Source organism: Oxyura jamaicensis, chromosome 3, assembly GCF_011077185.1.
Source record: "Oxyura jamaicensis isolate SHBP4307 breed ruddy duck chromosome 3, BPBGC_Ojam_1.0, whole genome shotgun sequence".
Taxonomy (NCBI): domain Eukaryota; kingdom Metazoa; phylum Chordata; class Aves; order Anseriformes; family Anatidae; genus Oxyura; species Oxyura jamaicensis.
In genome coordinates, this window is record NC_048895.1 from 75,769,926 (window position 1) to 75,797,486 (window position 27,561).

Sequence of the window (27,561 nt, forward strand, 5' to 3'; positions counted from 1 at the left end):
CTCTGTAAATAACAGGAGCCTACTTATTTTTAAATTAGATTCAAAAACAATCTGTCCCTGCCTTTTACTTACATTATTTTTTCCTACTTCTGGTAGCCTCCTGGACCTGATTAGGGCAAACAAATTAAGCCTCTATTACCCACTGCCTTTCCTGCACCTTGAACAGTAACCTGCTACTATTAATTTGATGCTATTAAAGAGCAGCAAGTCATGATACCATAAAGACTAAAATCTAGAAAAGGATTACTTTATTCTCAAAAACATAAGGGAATTTTATATTATAAAAAGGACTTTTTTTTAGTTCAAGCTGCCATTTTTTTACTGAAATAAAGATCAAACTTGCTACAGATACAAATTTGTCTTAAATTAGGATTAAAAAATACAGAAGAATGATCTGCTTCTCAATCTATTGTTTCTGTTGTTGTTGTTTTGGTGTTAGTTGGTGTTTTTTGTTGTGTCATTTTGTTTTGTTTTTTAATTGGGCATTGAAGTAACTTCAGGGCAGTATTGTGCTTCAGTTATCTGAAGTTGCTGGGCTCAGCAGGGCTTACTAAATTATTTAAAGTGCCTTTATATACTTATTCAGATCCTGTCAGCTCAAAGTTGCATTAGACAAATAAACCAGAGGCTCAGGCTACAGTTCCATAGTTGAAGTAGCATGAAAATTATCTATGGAAAAATATATCATTTTTACTTGAGGAAATATGGGATTGCAAATCTAGACAATTAAGAATCTTAAAGGTAAAGAACTGAGACTGATTTTGCTCAGTGCTTTATGTAAAGATGTATCTTATAGCTGAGAAAACTGTTAAACTGTAATATACTCTTAGGTAGTATACTTACATAACGATATTCAAATGATTAGACCATTAATGATTTTATTTTGCTACTGCAGAACCAAGTATTAATGTTGCTGTAGAATGAGTGAATTTCAGCCTTCCTGTCAGAATGCTACACCAGACTTCTTCAACAGGTCTTCAAATGGAAAACATCATTATCAGGTGATCAATGCTGCAGACACAATCATCCTTCCCTCTCTGATTGGGATTATCCGTTCAACAGGGTTAGTTGGAAATATCCTCATTGTGTTCACAATAATAAGGTATGGAATTGAGTACATTTGATAAAACGATTTATTGCTTAACAAAATAAACAATGACCACACTAATAGAGTGAATTGCTCTGCTAAGACATGTATAACAAGTTATTCGTCTTTCCTGTAGTCATCAACACTTGCTTCTCATTTTAAAATAAATAAATAAATAAATAAATTGACTATAGACAGAACAGATAGAGGTAATATATGCTTGCTTAGCCTTTTCTCTTATAACAAAACACTTAAGTGCATGATTGACTTCAAGCACATTCAAGGAAACTGAAATGTATGTCTTCTGTGGCTTTCATTAGAGTTAACAGCAATCTTACTACTGGCACCAGAAAAGGCTAGACAAGACTTTAAACTTTGGTTATGGTGCTAGCCAGACATTAAAATTTTTAAGATTTTTTTAAAGACTGAAAACTGTAGTTCTACCTCAGTTCTACCTCAATGAAAGAGCTCCATGTACCTTTTGCCCATTTACTGCAGCTTCCTAGAACATAATACCTCTTTCCAGCATCATCTTGCTTCTGGAAACAAGGGCCTTAGTGCCAGTCAAGTATTCTCACATGACAAGAATTCATACCTCAAAATATTTTTGATGTATTCCAAGAAGATAAAGTTTCTGAAGTTGCTAAAGATTTCGGGGTCATAAAATCTGACCCAAACATCCTTTATACAATAAAAAAAATATCTTCTAGTCACTTCATTTTAAGAGGAGATTTTTTGTATATTGTAATTGTCTTCCAACTTGCAGATGCAATCATAGACTCTACAGCCACAAGCATGAATCATGAAGAAGGGGCTATTATCTGCAATGAAAAATTAACATAAAGAAATGAGGGCATAAGCTAATAAATGTCACACTCAGCAAGGGATAGTCTCCAATAAATAGACTCCACCCCTACATAAAGGCTTTTAAAGGGAAGATTTCCAAAGGCCAGCCTAGGACTGAGTGTCTGTCAGCCCTAGAGCTTCAGTAAATTTCCCTTGAAACTACCAAAAATCTGATGGTTTGTGCAGTTGAGAGCATTAAATTCATGGTCTGAATACAGAAGAGAGCAAATATGGAAACAGTATGTCTGAAATGGACATGATCGCAATATGACTTTTAAAATGTATGAATGAATAGAGAAGAAAAAAAAAAATAATTGAGTTTCTAAAAAACAGTCTTAGAGTCTCTAAAATAATAGAATGGAAAGAAACCGAGAAAGAACAAAGATATTTTCCCCTGGTGAAAGGCCTTTGTCTAACTTAAATACAAATATGAGAGACAGAGGGAATAGACACAGACAATGACTTAAAAAAAAAAAAAAAAAAAAAAAAAAAGTAAATTAAACCATATTTGCTCAATAAAATTACAAGCATTCAAATTTATGGACATGAACATTTATGCATAAGAAAAGAATTTGAAAATAGTGCATTAAAAAGTTAATGTGGTAGTTACCAGCACTTAAAAGGACAACCACAAACCTCAGACTCTGTAGATGAATATATATTTGAAATGCAACTACATTTTGAAAAAGAACCGTGTCAAATTCCCACCTTCCATCAAACAGGTTTGATTCTACTCAATGGCTTTACTTCAGTGATGTCTCTTTTTTCTTTATGGAACATATTTTCTCATGTATACATTTCAATTTTTTTAGCATTACAGAGTCAGCACTTCTAAGAGAGAAAGAAGCTAAATTCTTTCTCTAGTTAACAAGTTATTTGCTTCCCAGTAAGAAATCATAGAATCATAGAATCATTAAGGTTGGAAAAGACTTCCAAGATCATCTGGTTCAACCATCCTCCCTGCCACCAATATTACCCACTAAACCATGTCCCTAAGTACCACATCCAACCTTTCCTTAAACTGCCCCCAGGGACAGTAAGTCCACCACCTCCCTGAGCAACCCATTCCAGTGCCTAACTAATGCTTTAGTGATGGTGGTATGGGAAAAAGAATGAACTTTGGAAATTCAGGTCCCCAGTTTGCAGGTCCACTACCTAGGGACAACCATTTTAAAGTGTGAATTAAAATGATATTATCTGCAATTAGAGAATAACTAAAAGTTATAACAAACCTTGCATGTAATATATGCTGTTATATATTACTAATATATAATTTAAAAGTTATTCATTCGATGACTTTCAGCTGGCCCTCCATGTGTGAATTAATTTAATCCCTAAAGAATAATAGAGGGAGTTGAGATATGTTGCTGTTAAATTAAAAAGAAAATGGTGGAGAAAACACTGCAAGAGTTCAGTGTCAGCCAGTAGGATATGATAAACTTCATCCCAGCAACCTACAAACATTGCCTGCCCAAACTGCAGTTCTGCTAGCAAGTGTTTTATATAAATCTACTGACTTTGGCAGACCAGCTGCTGGGAGAATAGCTATGGTTTTGTTTGGAGGGTGGAATGTGATCCAGACAAACCCAATCATCCACATTAGTCTAACTTAAATTTTGAAGAAATAGTCTCTTGCAGAAGAAAAAGGGGATTCAAATACAATTTGAATTACCTATAAATAAAGCTTTTCAGATTAACTCGATTTTTAATAAGATATCTAATAACATTTCCTAAAATAACATTTCCTGAAACAGAGATTGCAATTAAGTGTTACAGCACTTATTACTTGTATTCTGAGTCTTCAATTGGAGTTGTACTCACTACTGGAAATAAAGTCATGACCAGAAAACTTATGGAAGTGCTACAGCATGACTAATCTACTCAGATCAGAGATTTTGTTATCAGATGTTATATATTATCATGCTGAAAGATATTGATTTGGCTAAAGAAAAATCCAAGGAGTTCAAGAATTAAAAGATGAGAAAAAAAAAAAAAAATGTCAATGGATGGATGGTACTTCGAGATGTTAATAAGAATCAAGTTTTCAGAAAGGATTTTCAGGAGAAATAAGTTAACTTGGAACTTTCAGGAACTGATTGTAGGGCCAGTCAGATTTCTTATCTTCCTTCAGAGATCTGGAGTAAAGTTGTGTCAACGGTATTCCTAATGGCATACCCTGTGGAGATTTGGCTGATGTTAAGGAGTTTAAGACTGTCATAAAGAAACAACAAGATAAAGAATAGAACAGGGATGAAAGCAAAACAACTACTGCAATGTTTAATAGCATAAAGCCACAGAATTTTATTTTTCTTTTATAATAAGTAGGAAGCACTGCTGTCAGTTGGAAAACAACAGATGAAAAACTCCTGGGATTGCTGTGGGCTGTCAGTAGGCTAAAGCTGTGTGAGAGGCACACACAGATGTAATGTATGTAATATAAAGGCTCTGCCTTTCCGGAGGGAAAAGGGAGCTGCTAATGCCATTCTTCAGGCTCACAACAAGGCCTGAAATACAATTCTCACCAGCTGTTTCCAGGAAAGAGAAGCTTAGTCTGGAAAAGAACAGAAAAGAACAATTGCTAGAACCAGAAGAAAAACGAATTAAGAAAATTCAGCTAAGTTTGTTTTAAAAATAAAAATAAAAGTCTCAGAGGTGTATGCTTGTTCTCTATAAATCAGGACCCAATACACCAAAAGGCTTTAAACTGAAGGCCAAGACTGGTAGAAGGGCTATTGTGCAGACTCCATTCAGCAGATATTAAAAGCTGATAACTGGAAGGTGATTTCTACTCTCCAGAGCAGTGTTGTCCTGTGACTGCCTTCAACAGGATTAGTTGAAGTTAAAAACATCATTTCTACAATGAAACTACTTTGTTATGAGAGGGTCTGCTAGAATTTGGTTGCCTGCAACAGTGAATAACTCTGTGCTGTGACAAGGGTTATCTCTTCCAGTCTTAGGTTCTTAGTTTTCCTAAATCAATAAAAAAAAAAAAAAAAGTTAAACAATGTACCCAGTGCCCTACGACATGCCTGCCCCAGCTGCTCTGTTCTATTGCCTAACTGAGATGGAAAAGCTAAGAGTCTCTGCAATAGTCTCTGCAATGAAACAATATGCTGACAATTTACTCTATTTTTTGTGATTCTATTTGTTTCAGAAATAAAATAAATATATATGATTTTAAAAGTAATGCTAGAAATATGGGACTTCCTATGATGACACTGGCACAGTAACTCATAAATGACTTTAAGTGATGTTATCTGGCTTGATTATGAGATTCAGTTAAGCAATAATATATTTTTGGACTAAAAATCTTGGACAAACATATAGGTATTGTTAATCTTTGATACAACAGATTAGATAGCTGAATTACTTTGAACTATTTATTGTCAGGTATGGTTGAAAGAGAGAAGGCATGGAGTCAAACATGTAGAACAGAAAGGCTGTCATTTCTGTGTGCAGTTTTTCATAATGGATACAGAGTAAGATTCAGTCTTACAAAAATTTTATAGGCCTTATACAGCAGTTCAATGTGAGTGATTTTTTTTCAGCATAACTTTGACTGACCAAGCCAGTCATCTGGGTGTCCATGGAGAGGCACTACTCAGGGTAATTCATATAAGCTTTGTCATATACCTGTCTTAGACAGGAAAAGTTACCCCCTGAGTACTGTTTCTCTGCAGCACTACTATGTAGGTGTAGGGCTGCTGCTTTTGGACCTGCTCTTTTCATGGCCCAAGGGTCTAGATAAACTCCAAGCTTGAGAGCACAAGGGAAGTGATTGACCTCTCTGCAGGAAACTCAAAACCACTTTCAACTCGAGCTGGTTAGATGGAAACATTCAGATTTTGTAGTGTAGGGAGGACAGGAGAATGACCTTAAGCCTGGTGCTACCTGCTGTTGTAGCCCATGACATGTTCTCTCTTCCTATTTGAAGAAAGGGTATTTGCTTGTGTTTGTAGATGTGTGGTATTTGTAAACCATCTTGCCTTTGACCTGGAAGATCACTTGCAAATTAGCACTTAAGCTTCTAGTTAATGAAGAACCTGTGTCCAGCAGGAGATAAATAAATATTGATGACAATACATAATGAATTTGGGGGGGATAAATAATGACTCATCAGTCATTACAACAAATAATGCATTTATTATGTTCTTCAAAGTTGTGGCTGGAGTCACAGCCAGCACATAGATTATCACAGTGTTGTGTCTGCTCATCATTTCTTTTTGTAATTGATTGGGATCATTCAAATCTATTTTTAAGGAGTTTAATCCGTAGAAGAAAAATTAAAGAGAGAGTAGGACTAGCTACAGATTTGACATATTCACAGATTTTTCTGAACAGCAGCTATGGTTTTGTACATTTTTCATAGGTAGATACTTGGATGTTTCAGAGAGGCACATTATTCTTATTTGGGTGGAAAAAATAATTGTACAGTTAATATCTATGGCTAGAGTAACTGATGAGAAGCTTTCAAGTTTGTGGTGAGACAGAAGAAATTACTGAAAGAATGAAAGATTTGAAACTGAGGCTATAGCTATTATATCCCTGATTGATTTTTTGTCTGTTTGTTGGTTTTGTTTTGTTTTTATAAAGGGACTGTTTTTGGCAGAACACAAACACCCCTACCTTAATAAAGTGTAAAGCTGTTCTAAAGTACAAAATGTAGCCAAAATGATTTGATGTTATAAAGTTTACTGCATGGGTTACCACTTAAATATTGTGGCTTCTACAAAATGTCTATGTCTGTACAGGGAACTATAAAAAAATCTGTAAGAAAATGTGCCCTATACAGGCATAGTTTTCCAAACCTCAGTGTAAAGCATGGAAGAGTGGGTATTGCAACATTTCCCATCACATTATCCATGGAACTGCCAAGGTAGTAATTTTACTCATCCTCAGTTGTGATCTCACCTCTTGGGCAGTTCCATTTGGATGTCTCAGCTAAACACAAAACACTTAGGGAATATTTCGGCCAAATTTAATGTGTATTCAAAAACATCTCCCATGTGCATCCCTTGTACTCCTTTTTGGCAGAAGTTTGGTAGCTTTAAGCTGTGCACTGTATATTCTTTGTTGATTACATTTTACATTAAGTCTGAGAGTACTGAATTTGAAGCTCTTGTTTAGAGTTCAAAAGTTTTTTCTCATTTTGTATGATTTACCCTATTAATGTGAATTAAATGACATGTTCATGCAGTTTTCAGATGCGCTGAAACTTATGTGTTTGAACATAATGGTACCATTTGATGTCTTACAGGAAACACAGTTTGGGGCTTTGCTTTTCCTGGAGATTTTACATCCTTCAATTTTCACAAAGCTGTAGGCATTAGAGGAAAAAGATCACATATGCGTCATTCTCTCCACAAGTTCTAGTCATCAGTGCCAACAGATATACTTTATAGATGTCTGGCTTTGGTTTCAGCATCATAACCAGATGGCAGTGAATCATACTTCATAATTTATTAAAAAGGTTAGAAATAAATACTTTTGACTGGCTTCTTCCCTCTAGCTTAAATTTCTGTCTTTGGAAATGTAGTTATTTCAGAGTTTATAACATGCAATGAAGGTAACATAAAAAATATGAAACGATGAACTCTTCTCACATGGTTCCTTTTAGGAAATGATGGTCATAGAGTCAGACTTCTGAATGCAATATGTGGGCGGCCAGGAGGAGTTCTTCTGGCTGCAGATCCTTCTGTGTCTTTCAGTGAAAATGACAAGCAAATTGGTACTTTGGAGCACATTGAAAAACAAATAAACAAAAAAATAATAAATGGATTAGAGATACTGAGAGAGAGCCCAGGCAAATAGTTTAGGCTAGATATCTAATATGTAAATGAACTTAGGTAAGGTGATTCCTGTATGAATCTATATAGGAATCCATGGTGTTCCTATATGGACACTGTGGGTAAGGACATTTTACATAAAGTTCTGTGAATAATTTTTTTTTAATGTTGATGCTTTTAAAAAATGTTGTGTTGTTTTCCTTGATTTGTATAGAATAAGGTAATTTAAAGTCAGAAGGTCTTTTAACTGCCTGTGCAACATTCCTCTAAGCCTAAATTTGAGGGTGTATTAATACAGAGATTCGAGTTTGGGAAATGAATCTAGAAAAGCATATATTTCACACAAAAACTATATAATAAATACATTATAAAACTGGAAAAAACAGAGTCTTAGTACTTAGTTGAAGACTGTGCATACAGCTTTAATTCAGTTTTGTTGCTTATGTACGTGTAAACTTTATGAGACTGTCCTTAAATATTTGACTGCATATTATTTTTTTTCTTGGAGGACCCTCCCTCTTTTAGCAGTACCATTTTACCTCAAGCACTCAAGAATGTTCTACCTGCATGTTTTAGCGATTCAGCCCTGGGTTAACTGCATCACCAGATCACCTGCTCTCTCTTCCTATTTATGCTAGTTTGTATATCCATAAGGCCTTTCCTTCTTTTGAACACTTTATAGTTTTCAAAGGAAAATAGGGATAATTGTGCTGATGTTAATAAATTAAATAGCCTATTAAACTTCACTGGAAAACAAAGCTATGAACAATCTACATATTTTATATATATATATATGTATATGTATATGTAAATATGTATTTTAAGCCTAAAATATTTATTATGAAATATCTTTGGTTTGACAAATGTCCCCTGACTTTAAAATACTTTTTCCAGCAGTGTACTTAGCTATGTTCAGATCAGTTTTAAGGTCCATCCTATCAGCAGCATCCTTGGGAAACAATATGGTAGTTATGTCAAGGAATTGTCTTCATGTCGCCCAATTTACTGCAGAACTCAGAAGAAAACTATCCCAGATATCTACATCTGCAATCTGGCTATAGCAGATTTGGTTCATATCATTGGCATGCCCTTCCTCATTCACCAATGGGCATGTGGAGGCGAGTGGGTGTTTGGCAGCCTTCTTTGTACCATCATTACCTCCCTGGACACATGCAACCAGTTTACATGCAGTGCCATTATGACTGCAGTGAGTTTGGACAGGTATGTGCTTTCAGATTTTCATTCTGTACCTTTTATTCAAGGACAATAATACCCGTGTTTATGCAAATCCGTAGTAATTTGAGAAACAGAAATGCTACTGGTCATGGTTAATATATTTTTTTAATTGCATGTTTCCTTTTTTGGTGTTTGTGGAGGTGGAAGAAATATTTTAAGTCTTGCTATAGCATCATGCTATGCACAAAGCTTTGAGAGATCCTGCTCAGTACCAGTGTTACTGTTCTGTGGATTCTCTTTAGAGGTGCAACTTCTAGTAATAGCTTGATTTCACTGAAACTAGATTTATTTTAAACATTTCAGTGTAAAAAAAAAAAAAAAAAAAAAAAAAAAAAGGCTTCAAGGCAGCCTGCAGAAATATACTGTATCTATTCTGTTTGAAAATCTTTATTAAAATGTAGTAAGAATATAACAAGAATTTTAGCTTTTTTTATAACTGCACATTTCAAAAACAGCTTCTCTGTGGTCTCTATCTTAAGGAAAAAGTGGCCAGGATCATGAAAGTAAAGTCTATTTTTGACCAAAGAGGTTATCTGTTATGTAAGAGAGCATGAAGAAGACAATCTTCCCATTGTTGCACAAGGCACTAGAGAATCATTTAAGAGGACATTCAGAGACAAATTTTGACTTACGAGCCAGGATAAATGGTTGCTATTGAACCAGTAATATATATGACAGCATTGTTACATGGAAATGGAATGTAGCCACTAGAAAGAGGGAGAGAAAAAAAATATTGTAAAACAGATAGCAGAAATTAGAAATTTGAAAGCTAAAAATAATTTTGAAATTGATAATATGTGACTATTATACAGAAGCTAAACTAATGAACAATATCAGAAATATTATTTGGTTAACTTGCAGTTAGAAAAAGGCAAGAATTTATCATTTCCTTTGAAATGCATTGCAAAAGCTCTGTTTCGTATTTGCTTGTGAGTAATGTGATAGAAGACAGCCTTTTCTTGTGTTTCTAAAGAATTTGCACATAATAGTAACTCTAATCATTCTGTTTGGAGAAAAAAAATCCTTATGCAAAGGGCATGTAAGTATTAAGACAGTGAAAATACATAGTCTCCTACTGAGAAAATGAAAAATATCAAGACTCAGTATAAAAGTTAGTTTATGTACCAAGTAAAACCAACTCTTTAAAATGGACATTTTTTCCCATATTCCTGTAAATACTGAGTGTAAACCTGTGCATTCATTTCTATTTTGAGCAAGATTTTCCATCACAATAATACTTGCTTAGGGAAAGCTCTTCAAATTATTTGTCTCCCAATCATTGCCAATACCCTTTATGACAGTACTGCTGAGAGACAAAGGGTTCTCAGATAACTAACTCCCAAATGGTTTAGTGTTGATAAAAGCACCTCTGAATCCACCTGGGAGCTGTTATTAGGTGAAAAGATTAAACCATCTGTTTTGTAAAAAATCAGTAGAGTTTATCAGATTTCATTTGACAGTAAAATCATCACAAATTCACAATAAAAGCAATAAACATAATTATGCTTCAGTAATGCTATAGCTAATGCATCATAAGACAGCTTCATGTTCTTTTTCACATTTCTCAAAAATAAAAGTACTTCTCAAGTAAGACAGAACTGGGAAGGCACTTTCAAAAGAAGCTTGAGCTGAATAAAATGGCTACCACATGCAAATTAATGCATTTCTTATTTTCCATATATTGATGGGTGAAAACAGGGTCCAACATGATGTCCTGTACTGAAGTTGTTATTTGGAACATTCCAAGAAAGCCATTTGATATTCATTCAAATGGGATTTAAATTACAATTAGTAATGTTAGTGTCTTTAAACTAGCAAAGGAACTTTTAACCTATGTCATTTTGAACAAAAAAGAGCTAAGCCTTAAATCTCCAAAATAACTAATGCATTTTCAGAAGTCACATCATTCCTTATTCCTGCACAGCCCACAAGACATAGCTGATAAAACCCACCCTAGACTTTCTTTGTCTGGCAGGAGTCTACAAGGCATATCTCATTTCCTGTACTGTGAATCCACTGGAGCATGTCACAGCAAAATGCCCCTGCTTGGCTCCCTTTGTACAGGCTGCACTTCCTTCTGACTAGTTCTGCAAACTTGGGTTATAAGAAAAGGTGTAAACCTCTTGGTAGGGGTTCACTTGTCTGTGATCCCAAGCCTGCTTTTGGTATAGCACAGATGAATACAGACACAGCTGAGACTTGGTTCAGTCTTCTGGGAAAACCGCTATATGCTAAGCTGTGAGAAAATAGCTGGAGTAGAACCATGCATGCTAAGAAAGATAAAAGTGCATCCAGAGATAAGATTGTTGAGGTGAGAACAGTTGGCAGCTCAAAGGTTCAAGAAGAGAAACACTGGCATTAAGAGGTATCAAATACTAAAGAAAATCTGAGTCTGAAGATGCCCCTTCACTCTCATTGACAACTGTCTAGCAAAGGCTGAAGGGTGCCATACAGAGCTGATGAGAGCATTAACACTTAGCCTAGGAGCTCAGTAATTCTGGTTGTCTGTTGGCTATTTTAATAGACAATAAATAATATATTTTTTTTTGTGAATATCCTACTTCTAAAGTGTCTCTGTACATGGGAAATGTTCCCTGAGCAAAGATGCCTGGAGTTGAAGAGTTATGTAGGGAACCAGTCAGTTTAGATAGCTGCATAAATATTTATTTAACCAATTCTCTTAAGGTTTCAGATATATAAATGGAGAGGTGAGGCTGGGAAGATAAATCTGGAGTAAGTAGCTCTGTGACAGCTGAGAAGAGGCAGACAGGTGTTGCCAGTCTTTGCAGCATGCAAGACTGACAGGCATGAGAAAATATGTTCCTGATTTGCCCATTGCTGTAATATTGCTCTAAGAAATATTTACCAAGGCAGTATCACTGGTAGGGTGGGTTATATCTCTATGAAAGTCATGGGCTTTCAGATATTTAAAACCAGAACCACTTGATTTGCCATGGACTAATCCATTTATTCACTCTTCACACTCATTTCTCCTTTGCTCCTTGCTTTACTTCACAGGCACTCATAAACACCCCAGCCAGAAGAAAAAGTAAAAGACATTCACTGCATCTTCTGGGCAGCCCATCATTTGCCTTTGAGTGTGGTACAATTTTCTGCCTCTTGGAGCAGTCCAAATATTTTAAGCCAATGCATATAATATGTTAATGATTAACATTAATTGGGTAATTTATGTTAATTAACAATATTAACAATAATCGTGTCGGTATACAATATTGTGACAATACATAATAAAGTTAGACATTGGGATGTCACGTATAATAGGTTAAGATATATCCAGAGGCAGGGAGAAAAGAAGTGAGGAAAAATCTAAGCTCTCGGACAGGTTTCCCTTCTTGTTGTTTTATGTGCATGACATAAGTATGACCACGTTTATGGACTTGCTAGATATCAGAAAAGATGATGTGGAGCTAGCTACAACATTAATTAGAACCACAAAATATTTTCTCTTTCAGACTGTCATATTGGCTTTCATGATCATACCATGTACCTTTGGTGATGGTTGATTTCATAGACCTTCCTCCAAGCAGCATTTGCATTTCTTGGCAGAAAGGCAAAAAGTTCAGTAATAGGCATAGGTAGCAGGTACCATGTACCTGGTGCCCTGCACGTTTCTGGAGCTCTGCAGGCTCCATCACTGCCTCCTTGTCCAGCTCTCTGCATCAAAGACACTGCCCAGACACTCCTGTTATTGTTTGTTTCAGGTGAGTGCTCTTCAGACTATTCCAAACAAAAGACCTTTTTATTACTGATAATTACTTTGGCAGATGAGGGCCCATGTCTGCCTTTAAACTCCACCATCTGTTTGAGGCAGAAATTACCCTTATTTTAAAAACAACATTTTTTCCCAAATGCACCTTTCACTTTTTATTTCACAAATCTATCATCAGACAATAGGCAAGATTGAGAATTACCTCTAAACTGAAGCAGCCAATACGAAACCTATCACTGCAAAAGAGTGGAGACAAAAGCCGTTTGTGTTTGGGGTGATATTTATTACTTATTGTTTGTGGAAGGGTAAGATATTTCTCAACATGAGTCAGAATACTGACAGGCTGGAAAAAGTTTGAGTTCTATCTAGAAAAAGATACATTTACAATTTACCCTTATATTTACCTTTACCCTTGAATTTGTGGTGGTGTTTTCATTCCATTCTGTCTAATTTTCTTTTCATCTTTAAGGTCATTAAATAACTTTTTCTTTTTTTATTTTGCTCTGATGAAAACTAATGATAAGAATTAGAAACCCAGGGAAAGACTACCTCCTTATAGTCACATATTGGTATATTAAAATGTAAAGCAAAATAATTGATCCAGAAAATATGAAAAGTCATCTTACAATATGTAGAGAACTAAAAGTATAATACAGGCCAGATTTTAGTACCCTCACCTGCCTCATTAGTAACCTGCCCTTTACTTTTGTGAGAAACCTATGAAAACTCAACTGTATGTATACCCAGGAAGATAATGTCCACCCAGCATACGGAACCAGAGCCAACAAACACGTAGGTAAGCATCTCTCAGACTTGAAGACATGGATTCATCACCTATCCTAGGTCAAGAGGATTCCTTTCTGCATGCCATTCTTTCCCTTAATGGTCTTCAATGACCCAAAATGCAATTAGTTTTGTTACTAACTTCATTAGTTGAACTACTAGACTGCAGCCACGTTGATCAACATGAGATGCATTCACTGCTGGCATGTTCTGCACCGCGCTGTGCCCTGATCCTTTGAGTAAAGGCAATACCTTCTATTAAGCCACATGTCGCACGGTGCCTTAAGTGCAGCGGACTTTTGCATTGTTAACAGCCCTCTATGAAACTCTGTAGCCAGCTTTCCGCTGGCAGCTCTGCGCCCAGTCATCCAAGCTGCCACGCTTGCCTTTCCCAGAGCCTCTGGGGCAGCCCTTTCCCTTGTTCCCACGCTGTGGATCTTGCAGTTATCCTCCCGGCTGTGCACCTGCAAACCCAACAGCATTGTTATGGTGGGTTCTCATGGGAAGCAATGGCCACCAGCGTGAGAATCCTCCCTTCTTCCCTCACTTTTCCTACCTCATGGTCAAAACTTCTGGTTGATATTAGTGGACCCAAAAATATGCATGCCCCAAGCTTAACAGCAAGGCAGCATGGAATCTCAGCAGAGCGTGCTCCCAGCAGCACCAGCAGCATCATAGACAGGAGCAACTGATAAAAAGTGGGTCCTGATGAAACCTATATTGATACTGTGGAAAAAGCATTATGAGGAGAACTACCCACTGCACTGGAGAAGATGCTCAAGACGGATATTTGTCTGGAGATCCCCCGTTGTTTCTTTTCCCATTTGGCCACTGGCAAAAGTTTTCCCCTTCCACCCTCTCTTGTTTAATTTTTATCTTCCCAGAAGTAACTACAGGCCATCGTTTACACACCCTACTAATAAATACCAATGCATGTTTGTTCACCTACCTCAAAAGTATTTGTGCAATAGACAGTTCTTAATGAAAGAACAAATAACCAATATTTTTTGTGGTTAGGTACGTTGTGAGTTTAAGCATAGTGAAACAAAAGAGAAACCTCACTGAAACCTTCCTGATAAAAAAGGAAAAGCATATGAAGGCATCAAGGAAATTTCTATCATCCAGCTGAACACACCAGCTGAAGTTCAGTCTCCCATGAATGGCAAGTAGTAGGCATGTCTCAGAGGTGATTGATGGGTTGTAATGTGGTGTCCTGTCATCTTCCATGCAGCTATCAGGAAGACGGGGGCTAGTTAGGTGTAATTCTTACTCCACATCAGCTAGTAATGTCACTTCTCTCTGCTTGAAATCCCATATGTCCTACCTCCATCCTACACAATTTTATTTTCTCATAAATATTTCATTTAATTCACAGTTTATTCACTAATGGTTTTTGTATTGTGCACTGGAACTTTCTTCATTATTGATATTTGGAAATATCCCCACTGCAGATTTTTATAAAAGCTCTGTATTCTTCCCTTATTTTGTCTGGAGACGCTGTTTGCTGCTCTTGAAAAATGAAAGCAAGCTCAAAGCGTACATATTACACCATGCTTATATGGAGAGTAAGAGGTCAAATTTTGTGCAAAGCAGGACTAATCACAAGTTTTAAAAACCTTATAAGCCTGTAAATTACCCTCAATTACTCTGATCCTGTAAGCAGTATCAGTGTCAGAAGCTATTTCTATGAGGCAGCCAGTGAAACAAGAGAGTTGGTGTGCCAAGAATGCTACAAATCAGTTCTTACATTGCTGATGCAGAGGATTTCTGAAAAGTTCTTTCTTAGTATCTTGTAAGTAGGACTTTTTTTTTTGGTGGTGGTGGTTTTGCTGTTGTTGTGGGTTTGTTTGTTTGTTTGTTTGTTTGTTTTGTTTTGTTTTTCTGTATTTACAGAACTACAGTAAAACCAAGCACTTCTTTATCACCATCATGACTAAGAATAACAGCATGATGTTAGACATAGTTTTTTTTAAGATGCCATACAGTAGAAATGCCTTTTGCTGATTCTAGCTATAACGGTCATTACTTTAACCTTATTTACTGAAAAGATCTTGGTTGTTGCACAGCTTGAATAATGAAAAAATAAAATAAAATAAAAAATAAAAAAACGTATTTCATACTCGTATTCAACCGAGTGAAAATAAATTCTTATCAAAAGAAATATGAATCTTTCTTAACCTTATGTAGTGGTTCTTAACCTTCATTGGCCCAAGAGCAATAATATCAAGCAACTGAGGTTTACACCTCTTTTTCTTTCATGAGATGTATTTAATAAGGAATGATGTCGTTATACTGACTTTTAGTTGTTCATTTGTTTAATTGTTTCAATTATTATTGATTGTCTCTTGCAGGCTTTTATTGTGTTTAGGTTTTAGTTTTTTTCTGGATTTTTCTCACTTGATCTGTGAACAACATAAGTAGTTCACTGATTGACAGTCTTCCATTTGCTGTGTTACTACCTGTTTGTTTCAGAACGCACCAAAAATATTAGATTCTGGGAAAAAAAAAAAAAAAAAAAAAGTCTTCTGCAAGAACGTTGTACCTTTCAAATCTTCTTAAAGAGCTGAGCACAAGTGCTGTGGGATTCCATGTGCAGACAACAATACTTTAGAAAAAGTGTGCCTTCTTAGGCAGTGCCTGTAACCACCTTAATGTTCCTATTACACTAGCTTTGACTGTTTTGTTTGTTGGACAGTAAATTTATTCTGTTCTACAAGCACTAAAAATCAATGAAAAACTACCAGTATATAAATATTTTTCAGATTCATGCTTGCATCTTGTAAGAGATTTAAATACTCTGCCATGAAGGCAAACAGGATAAAATTTGGTAGAGAAACTGAATAGCCAATCACTAAGAAAACAATTTCCAAGTATTGTTTAGATTCCTGATCATTTGCCTTTCTCATAACAGCTAGTAAATCACTCATTTTAAGTTACTTTCAGAAAATTACCATTTTAAAACAATTTTGTGACTACGATTCAGAACTTTTAGTCTTTTTAAAAGAAACGGAGCTGATCTACCTCCCACAAGAGAGCTGTGTTTCATTGCCACTATGTAAAACTCTTCTGGTCTTATGCATGTAAAAAGGCATGTATGATATAGTCGAAAAGGAGATAATGAAATTTTTGATTCATTTTGTAGAGGCTCGTCATAAAATATTTTCTACCAAAAAGAATTCCCCAAATCTTCCTCTCCCCTTTTCTGTGTAAAACTTTGATGTCCAGGAGCTTTCTTTCATTTAGGTGCATTGCTTGTTACTAACTGAAGAAATATGAATCAATAATGGGATGAAATGAGTTTTCTTCATAAATTGTGTCTCCCCCATTTCTCTTTGATTCTTTTGTTCCTTAACCACACACAAACTCCTCTTGGCAGAGGTCAGGTTCTTCTGCCTGCACTTTCCCTGTTGCATGTGGTGAGCTGGTGGATACTGGGCTGAGACACAGCTGTCAGCTTCCATTCACCCACAGTCTGAGTGGTGGTGGGTAGAGATGCCCTTAGCAGCACTAGCAGTACACCTCTCATTACATATCAAGTGGGATCATAACTGATCTTAACCCTAAGCTGGCAGCAATGTGACAAGAATCTGCTATTTGCTGAGGTCTCCTCCGTGAGACCCTGCTGATGAAAGCTATATCCATGGCAGTTCAATTATGCAGCACCAAAGTGAGGTCAGTTTGTGCTGGGTTCTGTGAGTCTCCTGTGATTATATCACCTCAAAGGCACTTCGGAACAATTCTGTACTTCTCCCCTCATGTTGTTTGTGGAGTTCCATGAGCTTGAGAGCTACAAAGCAGTACCAAGACTCAGAGTGATGGAAATTTTCAGCCTCTGTTACATACTCTCTGCAGCCAGTACCTTCTGGACAGTCCCACACCTGGACCCAGGATCCCAGAATCTGCATATTCAAAAGATGGAAAGAGAAAGGAAAAAAAAATGTTATGTTTATTCTGCTGAATTTATTCTAAAGTGGTCTGACACTATTCTTTCCCAAACAAGTTGTTAACCTGTGCATCAGTCATGTTAGTCATGCACTCTGATGTCATCTGGAAATGAAAAGGTGTACCAAATGCAGGAAAATTCACACAAACCTTGTGCACTCCTGAAAATAAAATAAAATAAAATAAAATAAAATAAAATAAAATAAAATAAAAGGAAAATACATCCCTCCCCTTAAGACTCCCTTCTTTATTTTGGCTTATGAATTGTTGCATTTAGTAAACTGCTTTCAGCTCAAAAATTGCTCACATTTTGATCTGACAGATTAAAGTTCACCCTAACATTTTACAAAATGCAAAGGTTGTGAAACAGAAGCTGAATTTGTTTTGTACCATAAGCTGCTGCTATCTGACAGTTATTTTAAGGTAGAGAAGTTTTCCAGTTGGATTGTCAGTTAGGTGGAAACTATTTAAAAAGGCCGAAAATATTTAAATTACAACTGTAACAGACTTGAGCAATCCAATAGCTCAAATATATTGGAAAGAAGTATAATAGTATTTGAAAATGTCTTGCATGTATTAAATTATCTCCATTCCCTTTCCAGAACTAACTTTATCTTAGATTTTGTCTCTGTTTGCTTCTTGTATGAGTTTTTACATTATCTCCTACATTCTGATCTATTGTAACTTATTAAAAACTCTCATCATAATAATTAAAGAATGTTGTGACCAAGAGCATAATCAGTTATAACACTTGTTAAATGTTAAGTGAATAAAATGACATTGAATAAATGTCAGTGTGACATGTAGTACTCAAAAACTTTAAAAAAATGCAGCTTCCTTCCCTTGCAATGGTTATTTTCTGAATTTATATTTTGGGATCAACAATATTAACTGATATATTTTACTGTTTTTCTATTATATTGTTCTGTCACCTCCTTTTACAGATACCTCGCTCTTGTCCAGCCATTCTGCCTAACCCACCTGCAAACAAGATCAAAGACAATTCGAGTCAACTTTTGTTTATGGGTAGCATCACTTATTCTGGTGTTCCCTGTATGGGTCTACTCAAAAGTAATAAAGTTCAAAGATGGTTTAGAGTGTTGTGCTTTTGATCTGGCCTCACATGGTGATGTTCTCTTGTAAGACTTTAAAGCTTCTGGGACCATATCTTCAGTTGGTGTTGAGTACACCATCCATTTTGTCTTTGATATCTCTGAGAGGTGGGTGGATGGATGGAGGGATGGATGGATGGGTGGATGGATGGATGGAAGGCATAGAATTAAAGGCCAAAGCTGAGCCCTGTGTCATTCATATTATTACAACTCAGATTGCATTGGTAATATAGAGGCAGCCCCCGTGCAATCCAGTTCAGCAAGACAGCTCCACATAGCAAAAGTAATGGTGAAGGATCTCTGTTTCTCCTTATCATTTCTTCCAGCAGCTAGGTAACTATTGTTCACAAATGGGATCTCATTGCCCTTCCTCACCTGTCAGACTTTCATTTTTGGAAGATAGATCTTGGAAGAATTTAAACATTCCTCAAATTGCATACAAAACTCCAGTGTTTCATGGCCAAGCAGAATCATGTTTTGTTGAATTCAAACCAGCTTGTTGAATGAAAACTAGCAAGGGACATTAAGGACAATTTTAAAAGCCTTTTTTGGAAAAGAAAACCAATATGGGGTGATACTGGGTATTTTTATATTAGCATGTTCATTTGGATCAGGAATGTATTTTTGGGGTGAGTCTCCCAGCTGTATTTAATTACCACACTTGAGGTCATATTATTCATCAGTCTCAGAGCACATGATCTGTATTCTTTTCAGGTGAAATCAAACTGAAAAAATAGATCCAGGAATTTGATGAATTGACTCCAACCACTGTTGTGTACTCAGTCCTTAATCCACAGGATCCAATTAGAGAAAATCCACAGGATCCAATTAGAGAAAATCCAAAATTTAACTCCTTGACCTGAGTATAATTTGCTAGGTCCTCAGCACCAAAAACTGCACTCCACAGATTTGCACTACTCAGTTGTACTACTTACTAGCCAATGTAGACAAATCCCAGGGGAAAGAAAAAAATTATATTTTTAAGCCTCTTTTGTTACAACTCCTTCTCTCTCCCTGGCCCCCCCGGCCCCCCCCTCCCCCCCTCCCCCCCCCCCCGATTTTTAATGGAATTAATTCTAACTTTGGAGCACCAGATAAAGGGGGAGGAAATATGTAGCAGTACAGAAGGTAAAATATTTTGCTGCCAGGAAAGCTTGATGCAATTCACTGCTGAAGATTTAAGGTATTAGTGAAAACAAACACTGAAATATGAGTGATTATTTTCAAGAAATTGTGAAGGACATGAAACCCCCAATGGCCTGAAGAAATCAGATTAAATCAGAGGAAAACAGGGATGAAAGGATTTGGGGAATTCAGCCTAGTCCATCCTCTCTTGGATGGCATGACCAATTGTCAGAAGTCTGTTTAATTCTGCTTCAGAAGTTTTAACACAGAAAAGTATAAAGATGAGTTAAAAGAGACTCTAGTGAATAGATTAAAAAACATTGAACTTAAATTCAATATCCAGAAAGTTTAACAAGTTATTAAGCTATTAATCTGTAAGGTGACAAGAAAAAAAATAATAATAATAATTAAAAAAATAACTACATGCATTTGTCAGGACCATATTAAAACAAAAAGATATAATTTCCTTCTTTAATGGAAATTCTCCAGTTTATAAAGAAAAAATAGAAAAAAATATCTTAAATTTTAACAAAATGTCTGGAATAAAATAGGAAAGATGTTGTAGGTTGATGCAAGAATGTTTGAAAAAAATCAGTGCTAAGAAAGTGGTCACCACTGGTTTACTATCAGGCTAGCAAAATACCAGGGGACTAAGAAGGTCGTGTCTTGCATAGAAGTTTGCAATAATTTTCATTACAGGTGCTGAAAAAAAAGCACACATATGCATAATTTGGAAAGCTAAGATGTATAATTTGTGGTTGTCTTGTTGTAGTCAACAGTATTTCTCAAACTGCCGGGCACAGATTTTATTCCTAAATATACTTACAGTTCTGAATAACTGCTACTACCTAAAAACAGGTTCCATGTATCTCTAATAAAGAATCAGAAAACAGAGATCACTTTATGAAAAACATAATTTTATTTCTTTACATTTATGAGATTTTCTTCACATAATCACATTGTTCTTTCTCTTTGCACTTTCTTTTACAGGTATACACTTTATAACAACTTTATACACTATAACAACTTTCTTTTTTCCTTTGCCACTGATATTTATTTGCTACATTTTAATTTTATGTTACACATGGGATACGTATCAGCAAAACAAGAAAGCAGAAAGATAAACTGCTATTCATTGTTCTTCCTGTTTCAGATTCTCTGCTCAGGCTGTAGAGGTTTTGTAGGTTTCTAGCCTGTAACAGGCTAAAAGGAATAGCCCTAAAATGGCACGTGGGCGCCGCACCATGCGACTCTGTGTTTCTGATGCTGCATTAAGTTCCCCATAACGGATGAGATTTAGTGGAAGAAGCAAGATAACTCAGCTTGAAGGAAACTGATTAAAATTAGAAAAGAAAATTATGGCAGAATTCCTTAGCTTATCTGTGGAGAGCACAAAGGCATCACAGAATCACAGAATTTTAGTGGTTGGAAGGGACCTCGAAAGATCATCTGGTCCAACCCTCCTGCCAAAGCAGGTTTTTTTAGAGCAGGCTGCCCAGGTAGGCATCCAGACGGACCTTGAATAAAGGCACGGTTCAACCCTATACTTCTGGCTGCAGGAGGGCATCTGCCCAACAAGCTCTCAAGAAATGCTGGGAAGACATGTCTTCCAGGTCTGGTAGCAGCCACCATACCCTGGGGGCCCCATGCACATTTCACAAGGAGGCACAGGCTGCCTGAGGAAGCCACAAAAACAACACCACAAAATTGACAGATGAAACAAAGCTGAAATACAGTTTCTCAGCTCCTCATCAGCATTTTTTTTTTCTAGGACTAAGTGTTTTGGATCTCAGCTTTACCAATTTCCCATGAAAAAGGTAATTCGTTTACATTTTAGTGTGGTTTTTGATCCCTCAGGCAGGCGTATTGTTTGCTTCTCTTCTCCTTAAGCTCCTAATAGCCATGTTTTGAAAAATGTTGCAAAACTATATAGCTTTCATGTTGAAAAAAGGCAAACATTTTAAATTAAGTAATTGTCAGTGTTTCATCAATTATACATAAACAATTATCCTGTATTTGTGTGACATAGCATCAAATTCAGCCTAATCAGAAGAAAAAATAATGAGCAAATAAACAAACAACAACAACAACAAATAATAATAATAAAAAAAGTCTTTGAGAGCTGATCTTTGCTTGCACTGCAGGTGATTTTGGTCTCAAATGACTGCCATTCATCAGTATGTTCAATCCATGACATCATTTTCTCACTTTGAATTTCCATGCTTAGGATCCTTTTATTTTGCAGTTATAACACCAGTATCCCCAGGCAAAGAGTCATGAAGCTCACTAAGATGATGTTCGCTCTGGTCATTGTGTTTGTGGTAACCGCTGCCCCATTCCATGTGATCCAGCTTGTGAATCTTCAGGTTTCTCACCCAACTCTAACCTTCTATGTGAGCTACTATGTCTCCATCTGCCTCAGCTATGTCAGCAGCAGCATTAATCCATTTCTCTACATCCTGCTCAGTGGGACCTTCCAGAAGCTTCTCTGGAGGTGCATAAACATGGAAGTAAGGATGGCAGAAGGGGGTGTCAAACACATTGAAAACACCCTGAAGTCAAGTTTTTGAAAAAAAATACATTATCTACATGCCAATTTTATTGGTCACTATAGACAGGCCTGATTTCACTTCCTTCATCAAAGTGTAACTCAGACGTGTCTTTGTCACTGGAATTGTAGCAGTGTAAAGTTGGTATGAGAAGATGATCTGCTCCACTATTTGAAAAGTTATTGCTCCTAGAGGAGGGATTCTCTGCAAAAATATTCTTCATGATTGTGCCATTGCCTTTTTATGGTTATTTGTACATAGAAGAACCAAATGTATAGAGCCAGAAGTAGACATTAAGAAAAAATATAGTCCTCTGGTAGTAAAAAAAAAAAAAAAAAAAAAAAGACTGCTGCAAACATTCAGGACATTGTGTATGAAGTCATGGAAACTGTTAATGACCACAAGAGACTTAGTTACTGATGACTCAGAAGAAGGGGGTAACTTTCGATTTTTATCTGTAGATATACAGCTGCCTCATCTGGCACTCATTCCCGCAGCTATTGAAGGAAGGAGAGAGACATAAAAGGACTTTTCAGAGGAAAACTACTTTTCAATTAACCTTTGTAAATATCCTTGCAAATAAAGATGTGAATTCACAATGTGCATCATTGGAAATGATTAAACCTAAGTTGTTTTTTTTAAATGTACATTTCAGGGATAAGCCTTCACTTTTATTTTCTCAAAATCCCTGCTTCCAAGACAGCCATGTGAAGGGTCTCTAGTCCTTGAAGAGCTCAGTACTGGTTTCACTACCTTGAGTACTGGGAGGAACTTGGTGCATGCCCAGGATGCACTCTTACTCATCTCAGGAAGGGAAGAAGTCCTGCATGTTGCCAGTACTTAAACTACAAGATTTCCAGCACCAGAATGTAATCAAACAATATTATTAGGACCTTGACAGCTAGTAAAGAAAACTGGGGAAAAAATGTTAAAAAATCTAATGATATTGACAGAATTACACATCTGGTGTTCACCATACTGTGGGCTCATATTTGTCATATTCTCTCTTCAGATCACTTGCTCTTATCTCAGGAGTTTCACTAGGACCAAGCATTTTACTAGAACCATTTATGATTACAGTCTTGTTATTTTGAGACTTGGTGAATCTGAAATACTTAAAGTGCACCTCCTCATACTTGCAGTTAGTCCCCAGCTTCTCATCCTATCCCAATTGGCCTATTATGCACATATTTACAGCACTCTGAAGGTTGCACTCTGTGATCCTACTCTGTGATCTTCGAACCCACTCTGGAACACATGACACAGGAAAGATGACAACATCCTTCACCAAGGGAGGGCTGGGCTGGGCCTTGTGACTCCCATTGAGTTGCAGATGCCCAGACTGTGGATGAGATACTGCCCTACTTTCTCCTGCCATCACATCTTAAGAAGAGGCCACTTCTGTATATAAACCACCTTTCTTCCAGGAGCTCTGATGGAAAAACCTTTGGCTGCACTGTGGAGGGGTCAAGGCACCTGAAGACATACATTCAGACTACAGTGAGCAGCAGTTGGACAGTAAATCATTAAGTGTGATAGAGATAGGTAGACAGATATATGGATAGATAGATGGATGGAGAGAGAGAGAGAGAGAAAGAAAGAGAGAAAGAAAGAGAGAGAGAGGATGTCTTCTAACATGGACCTTAATATCATGATTGCTACCTTCTCCATTGCTTAAAGGAAGGCAGTGAAGGTTTTTTCACATGGGAAAACTGCTGAATTAATTTAGTTTAACTCAAGTGAGAAAAGAAAAATTCACTGATTTATTAGTGAGGTATATTACCTGGTAATCTATGAACTATAATACTAAGGACTAACAACAGATCTAACAATACTAGGCACTTAGAAATGTTAGCATAAACATGTATAAATTTCTAAACACCCATCTGTATCTTGTTCCACAAAATGCTAGTCTTTGTAACTCCCTGATTAGTGTTTAAGCTGGTCATCCTTTTTCAAAAAAAAAATCTAAAAGAGAGGAAGAAAACTGCAGATAAAGACAACAGTTATGCTCAGTTGGGAACACTTTATTATCAGGATGATGAACAATCAAAAGGCACCAGTAAGTCAGTTTTAGGGACACCAGAAGTGTGAAAAGCAGACTCCAGACTTACAGACAATCTTTTCTGGGGACATATGCTCTGTGACTTTACCACAGCAGTTCTGTTTTCATGCAAGGTTTTGGTTCCAGATGGCAGTGGCAGATTGCTTGTCTCCATCTGCCTCCCAAACATAACAGGGTTTGGTGGTGTTAAGCTGGAAGTACTCTTCCAGTCAAAGCACATCTGAGCCCTGCAGTATGTGGCATCACTCCCAGCACATCGCCAAGCTCCAATTTAGAAGTTGCTGTCATTCTAATGCATTTTGGTTTTGAGAGGCAGGCTGGTTGCCATCGTACTTTTCTATTTCAAAGTATGCAATTGGAATTAATCACCAAGACCTGAAGGATACACACCAGAGAACATTCCTGATACTGAAAGAAGCTTTAGTTTTGTCCTTGTGCAGATTTATTTTTTTTACCATTGAGCATTTATTTATCATGTTGCTAACAATGACCCAGACCTGCTCCCAAAGCCAAATTAAAATATATTTTTTCTGTTTGAAAAAATGTGACAGAATAAAAATATCTTGTAATTGGTACCCTACCACACAAACTGAAAAGAAGAACCTCTGAAAGTAATAGCATAACTATGAATTGTCTGGGCCACTGGCTCCAGTCATAGTTCAAGCTCTAAACTTCATCGATGTGTTTTTTTTCATAAAATACCCTATGTAACAGGAGGGATAAGAAGATTAGCATGCTTGTGCTTTGCTTAGGCCATTTGTACTAAAAGGGAAAAAATAACAAAATAACAAAAGCCTTATTAAAAGTATATTTATAAGGTCTTTAAGACGAAAGTAATGGTTTCTTCCTTTTATCATAAGTATTTCTGACATTTTGTTCCAATGAGGTTTTCATTTTAAAGAATTCTTTCCACATGGGATTTGTAAAACAATGTCTCCACACTTCCTTGTCTTCTTGAGCAGTGCAACAAGCTCTGCTGGGGAATATTCTCAGTGTTTAATAAATCACATTAGAGACCATATAGAGATGTCTTTTACCTTCCTGTGGACACAGTCATTTTAGAAAAAAACAGATCTTTCTATGTTGCAAGCATTATCTTTTCTAAATATACTATAGTTGCAGCTTTGATTCAGCAAAATACTTATGCACCTGTTTCTGCCTGTTCAATTCATCTGGATTTAGGAGTATACTTGAACACTTTGACAGGCCTATCTTCTGGTCTCCTGTAGAGAAATGAGAATATCAGAGTTATTTCCTTAGCTTTTTGTAAATCACTTCTTGAAGACAAAGAAACATTATCTTGGCTGTGTGATATGATGTACTGCTTTGTCTCCCTCATGGTCTGAGATCTGGAAGGGCTTTGGCCAGCTCTGAAGCTCCAAGCTAAGTGGGAGGATTGAAGACACTTAAATCTGCACCCATCACTGCAGCAAATGAGTCAGATAAAGCTGAAATTTCAGCAAAGATTCTCCTGACCAGATTTCAAGCCATTTGTCTGGCTTAAGATACGGGATCAAAATGGAAGTCTTGCTTGTGAGACCAGATTTCCTAAATCTTTCACATACGAACCATGAAGAGAAACGGTGCAAGATAATTTTGATATAGAATTAATCATCAAGAAGTTAAAGGAGTTACTGAGTGGTAGGGAGAGGAAAAATTTGGAAATGGGCAGCACAAGTGAAGACCCACAGTACTAAGTGTCCCAGACAGAGAGCCATTCCCAGTGAGGGGTTTCTGGGCTGGGAATGTGGAGCTGGACAGAACTTGGTCAGGCTGGGCAGGGAATTGGGAGCGTGCCAGCTGCCTGAGGCTGTCCCACTTGGCTCTGGGAAGGGAGCAGAGAGAAATGCCTTCTCATCCTGTTAAGACCTTTTGTAGCTTCACCCCTTAGAATCCATCCCTTTCTCCCTTTTGTCCATTCAGGAATAGTCGCAGAGGACAAGAGAGAGAAGGTAACACAAAGAAGAAAGGAGGAAAATGCAGTTCTTTGGTGTTTGAAGAATCAGAACATGGTCTTGAAAGTGTTTTCTCTAAGGAAGAAGGAAAACACAGAGAGAAAATAATTAACAACAAATGTATTCATTTAAAGTTGAGGATTTTTTTCCATTTTTTTCATTTCTGATGCTTTTAACTGCTGCCATTCATTAGACCAACAGCAAAAGAGAACAAAAGTAACTTGAATAGTCTCATAATCTGCTCTATTTAAATAAATAAGGCTCACAAACAAGAAAAAATAAATTAAATCCTTGCTTTTAGCTGGAGAGAGAACTAACAATTGCATTCCTGGGAAATATGCCATTTTCTCTAAAGTTTATATGTAAAGTCTAAAAATTCACTAAGCATTAGTGGTATAAAGAAAATTGAGAGGAGGGGTGGGTCTGGCTTTTTCACCACTGTTTTCTACACCTTCTGATTTGTGTGGTTGGGAATAAAAAAAAAAAAACAAAAAAACACACACACACACAGACAAAAAAAAAAAAAAACTACTGAAGTAGTGATAGACCTGCTTTGGAATTAGAGCTATACAAGCAGAAAGGGAAATGCACTTACTTTTTTTTTTCCAATGAAATCTTGTTCAGGATTCTGCTGTAAAAGAAATGTGCAAGGATCTGGACTTTAAGGACTAATCCTTATAAAACTACAATTACATTAATTAATTATTTAGCCTTGCCATTTTCCCATCTTATTTTAGAAGATTAAAAAATTAATTGCTGAATAAATAAAGTTTTACTTTATTTTACTGCACATTAAGTTTTGAAGAAACTTGCACACTTCTAGGTATTTCCTTGCATGTCCTTGACTTTGAGTTTTGCTACCAGTAGAAATAATTGGACTAACTTGAGTACCAGCTCTAGCCCAGCTGTAGCAACATGGATTATGTACTTGTCAGACATATTTAGTGTGTCTTTTGGCCTTCTGCATTATTGTAACAGCCAATTCTCTAATAGAGCATATTAGGCAAAATTTTTGACTTTTCTGTTCGAGCTGGAATATTTTAATGTTGTTTTGTTTGTTTGTTTGTTTTAATGTTTTTACAAATTACAGGGTAACTATGAATTTACCCAACTACCTCCAGCACAAAGCACAAATTAATTCTATTAATCCTTTCTCTAAGTTTCAATATTTCGTAGGGAATTCTGAAATACAAGTTTTTTTAAGTAACTCTTAAATGGCAGTACATTTTATACACCACTAGGAAGTTAACTAGCCACTTAACAGAGCCACATTGAAATAAATAGAAATGGAGCACCATGCAATTTTAGAAATTATTTGCAGATCTACATATTGTGAGCTTAAATG

General features: G+C 36.4%; 1 protein-coding gene across 1 annotated transcript; it reads left to right on the forward strand.

Annotated features, from left to right (window-relative positions):
- Positions 1 to 907: 907 nt before the first annotated feature.
- Positions 908 to 22,217, forward strand: MCHR2 (melanin concentrating hormone receptor 2). The gene is given in 6 exon segments (XM_035323229.1): positions 908 to 1,102; positions 8,731 to 8,940; positions 18,355 to 18,549; positions 20,638 to 20,650; positions 20,652 to 20,769; positions 21,892 to 22,217. Coding segments are annotated over 6 exon segments (1,044 nt in total). The 5' UTR covers positions 908 to 920.
- The last annotated feature ends 5,344 nt before the right edge of the window (positions 22,218 to 27,561 follow it).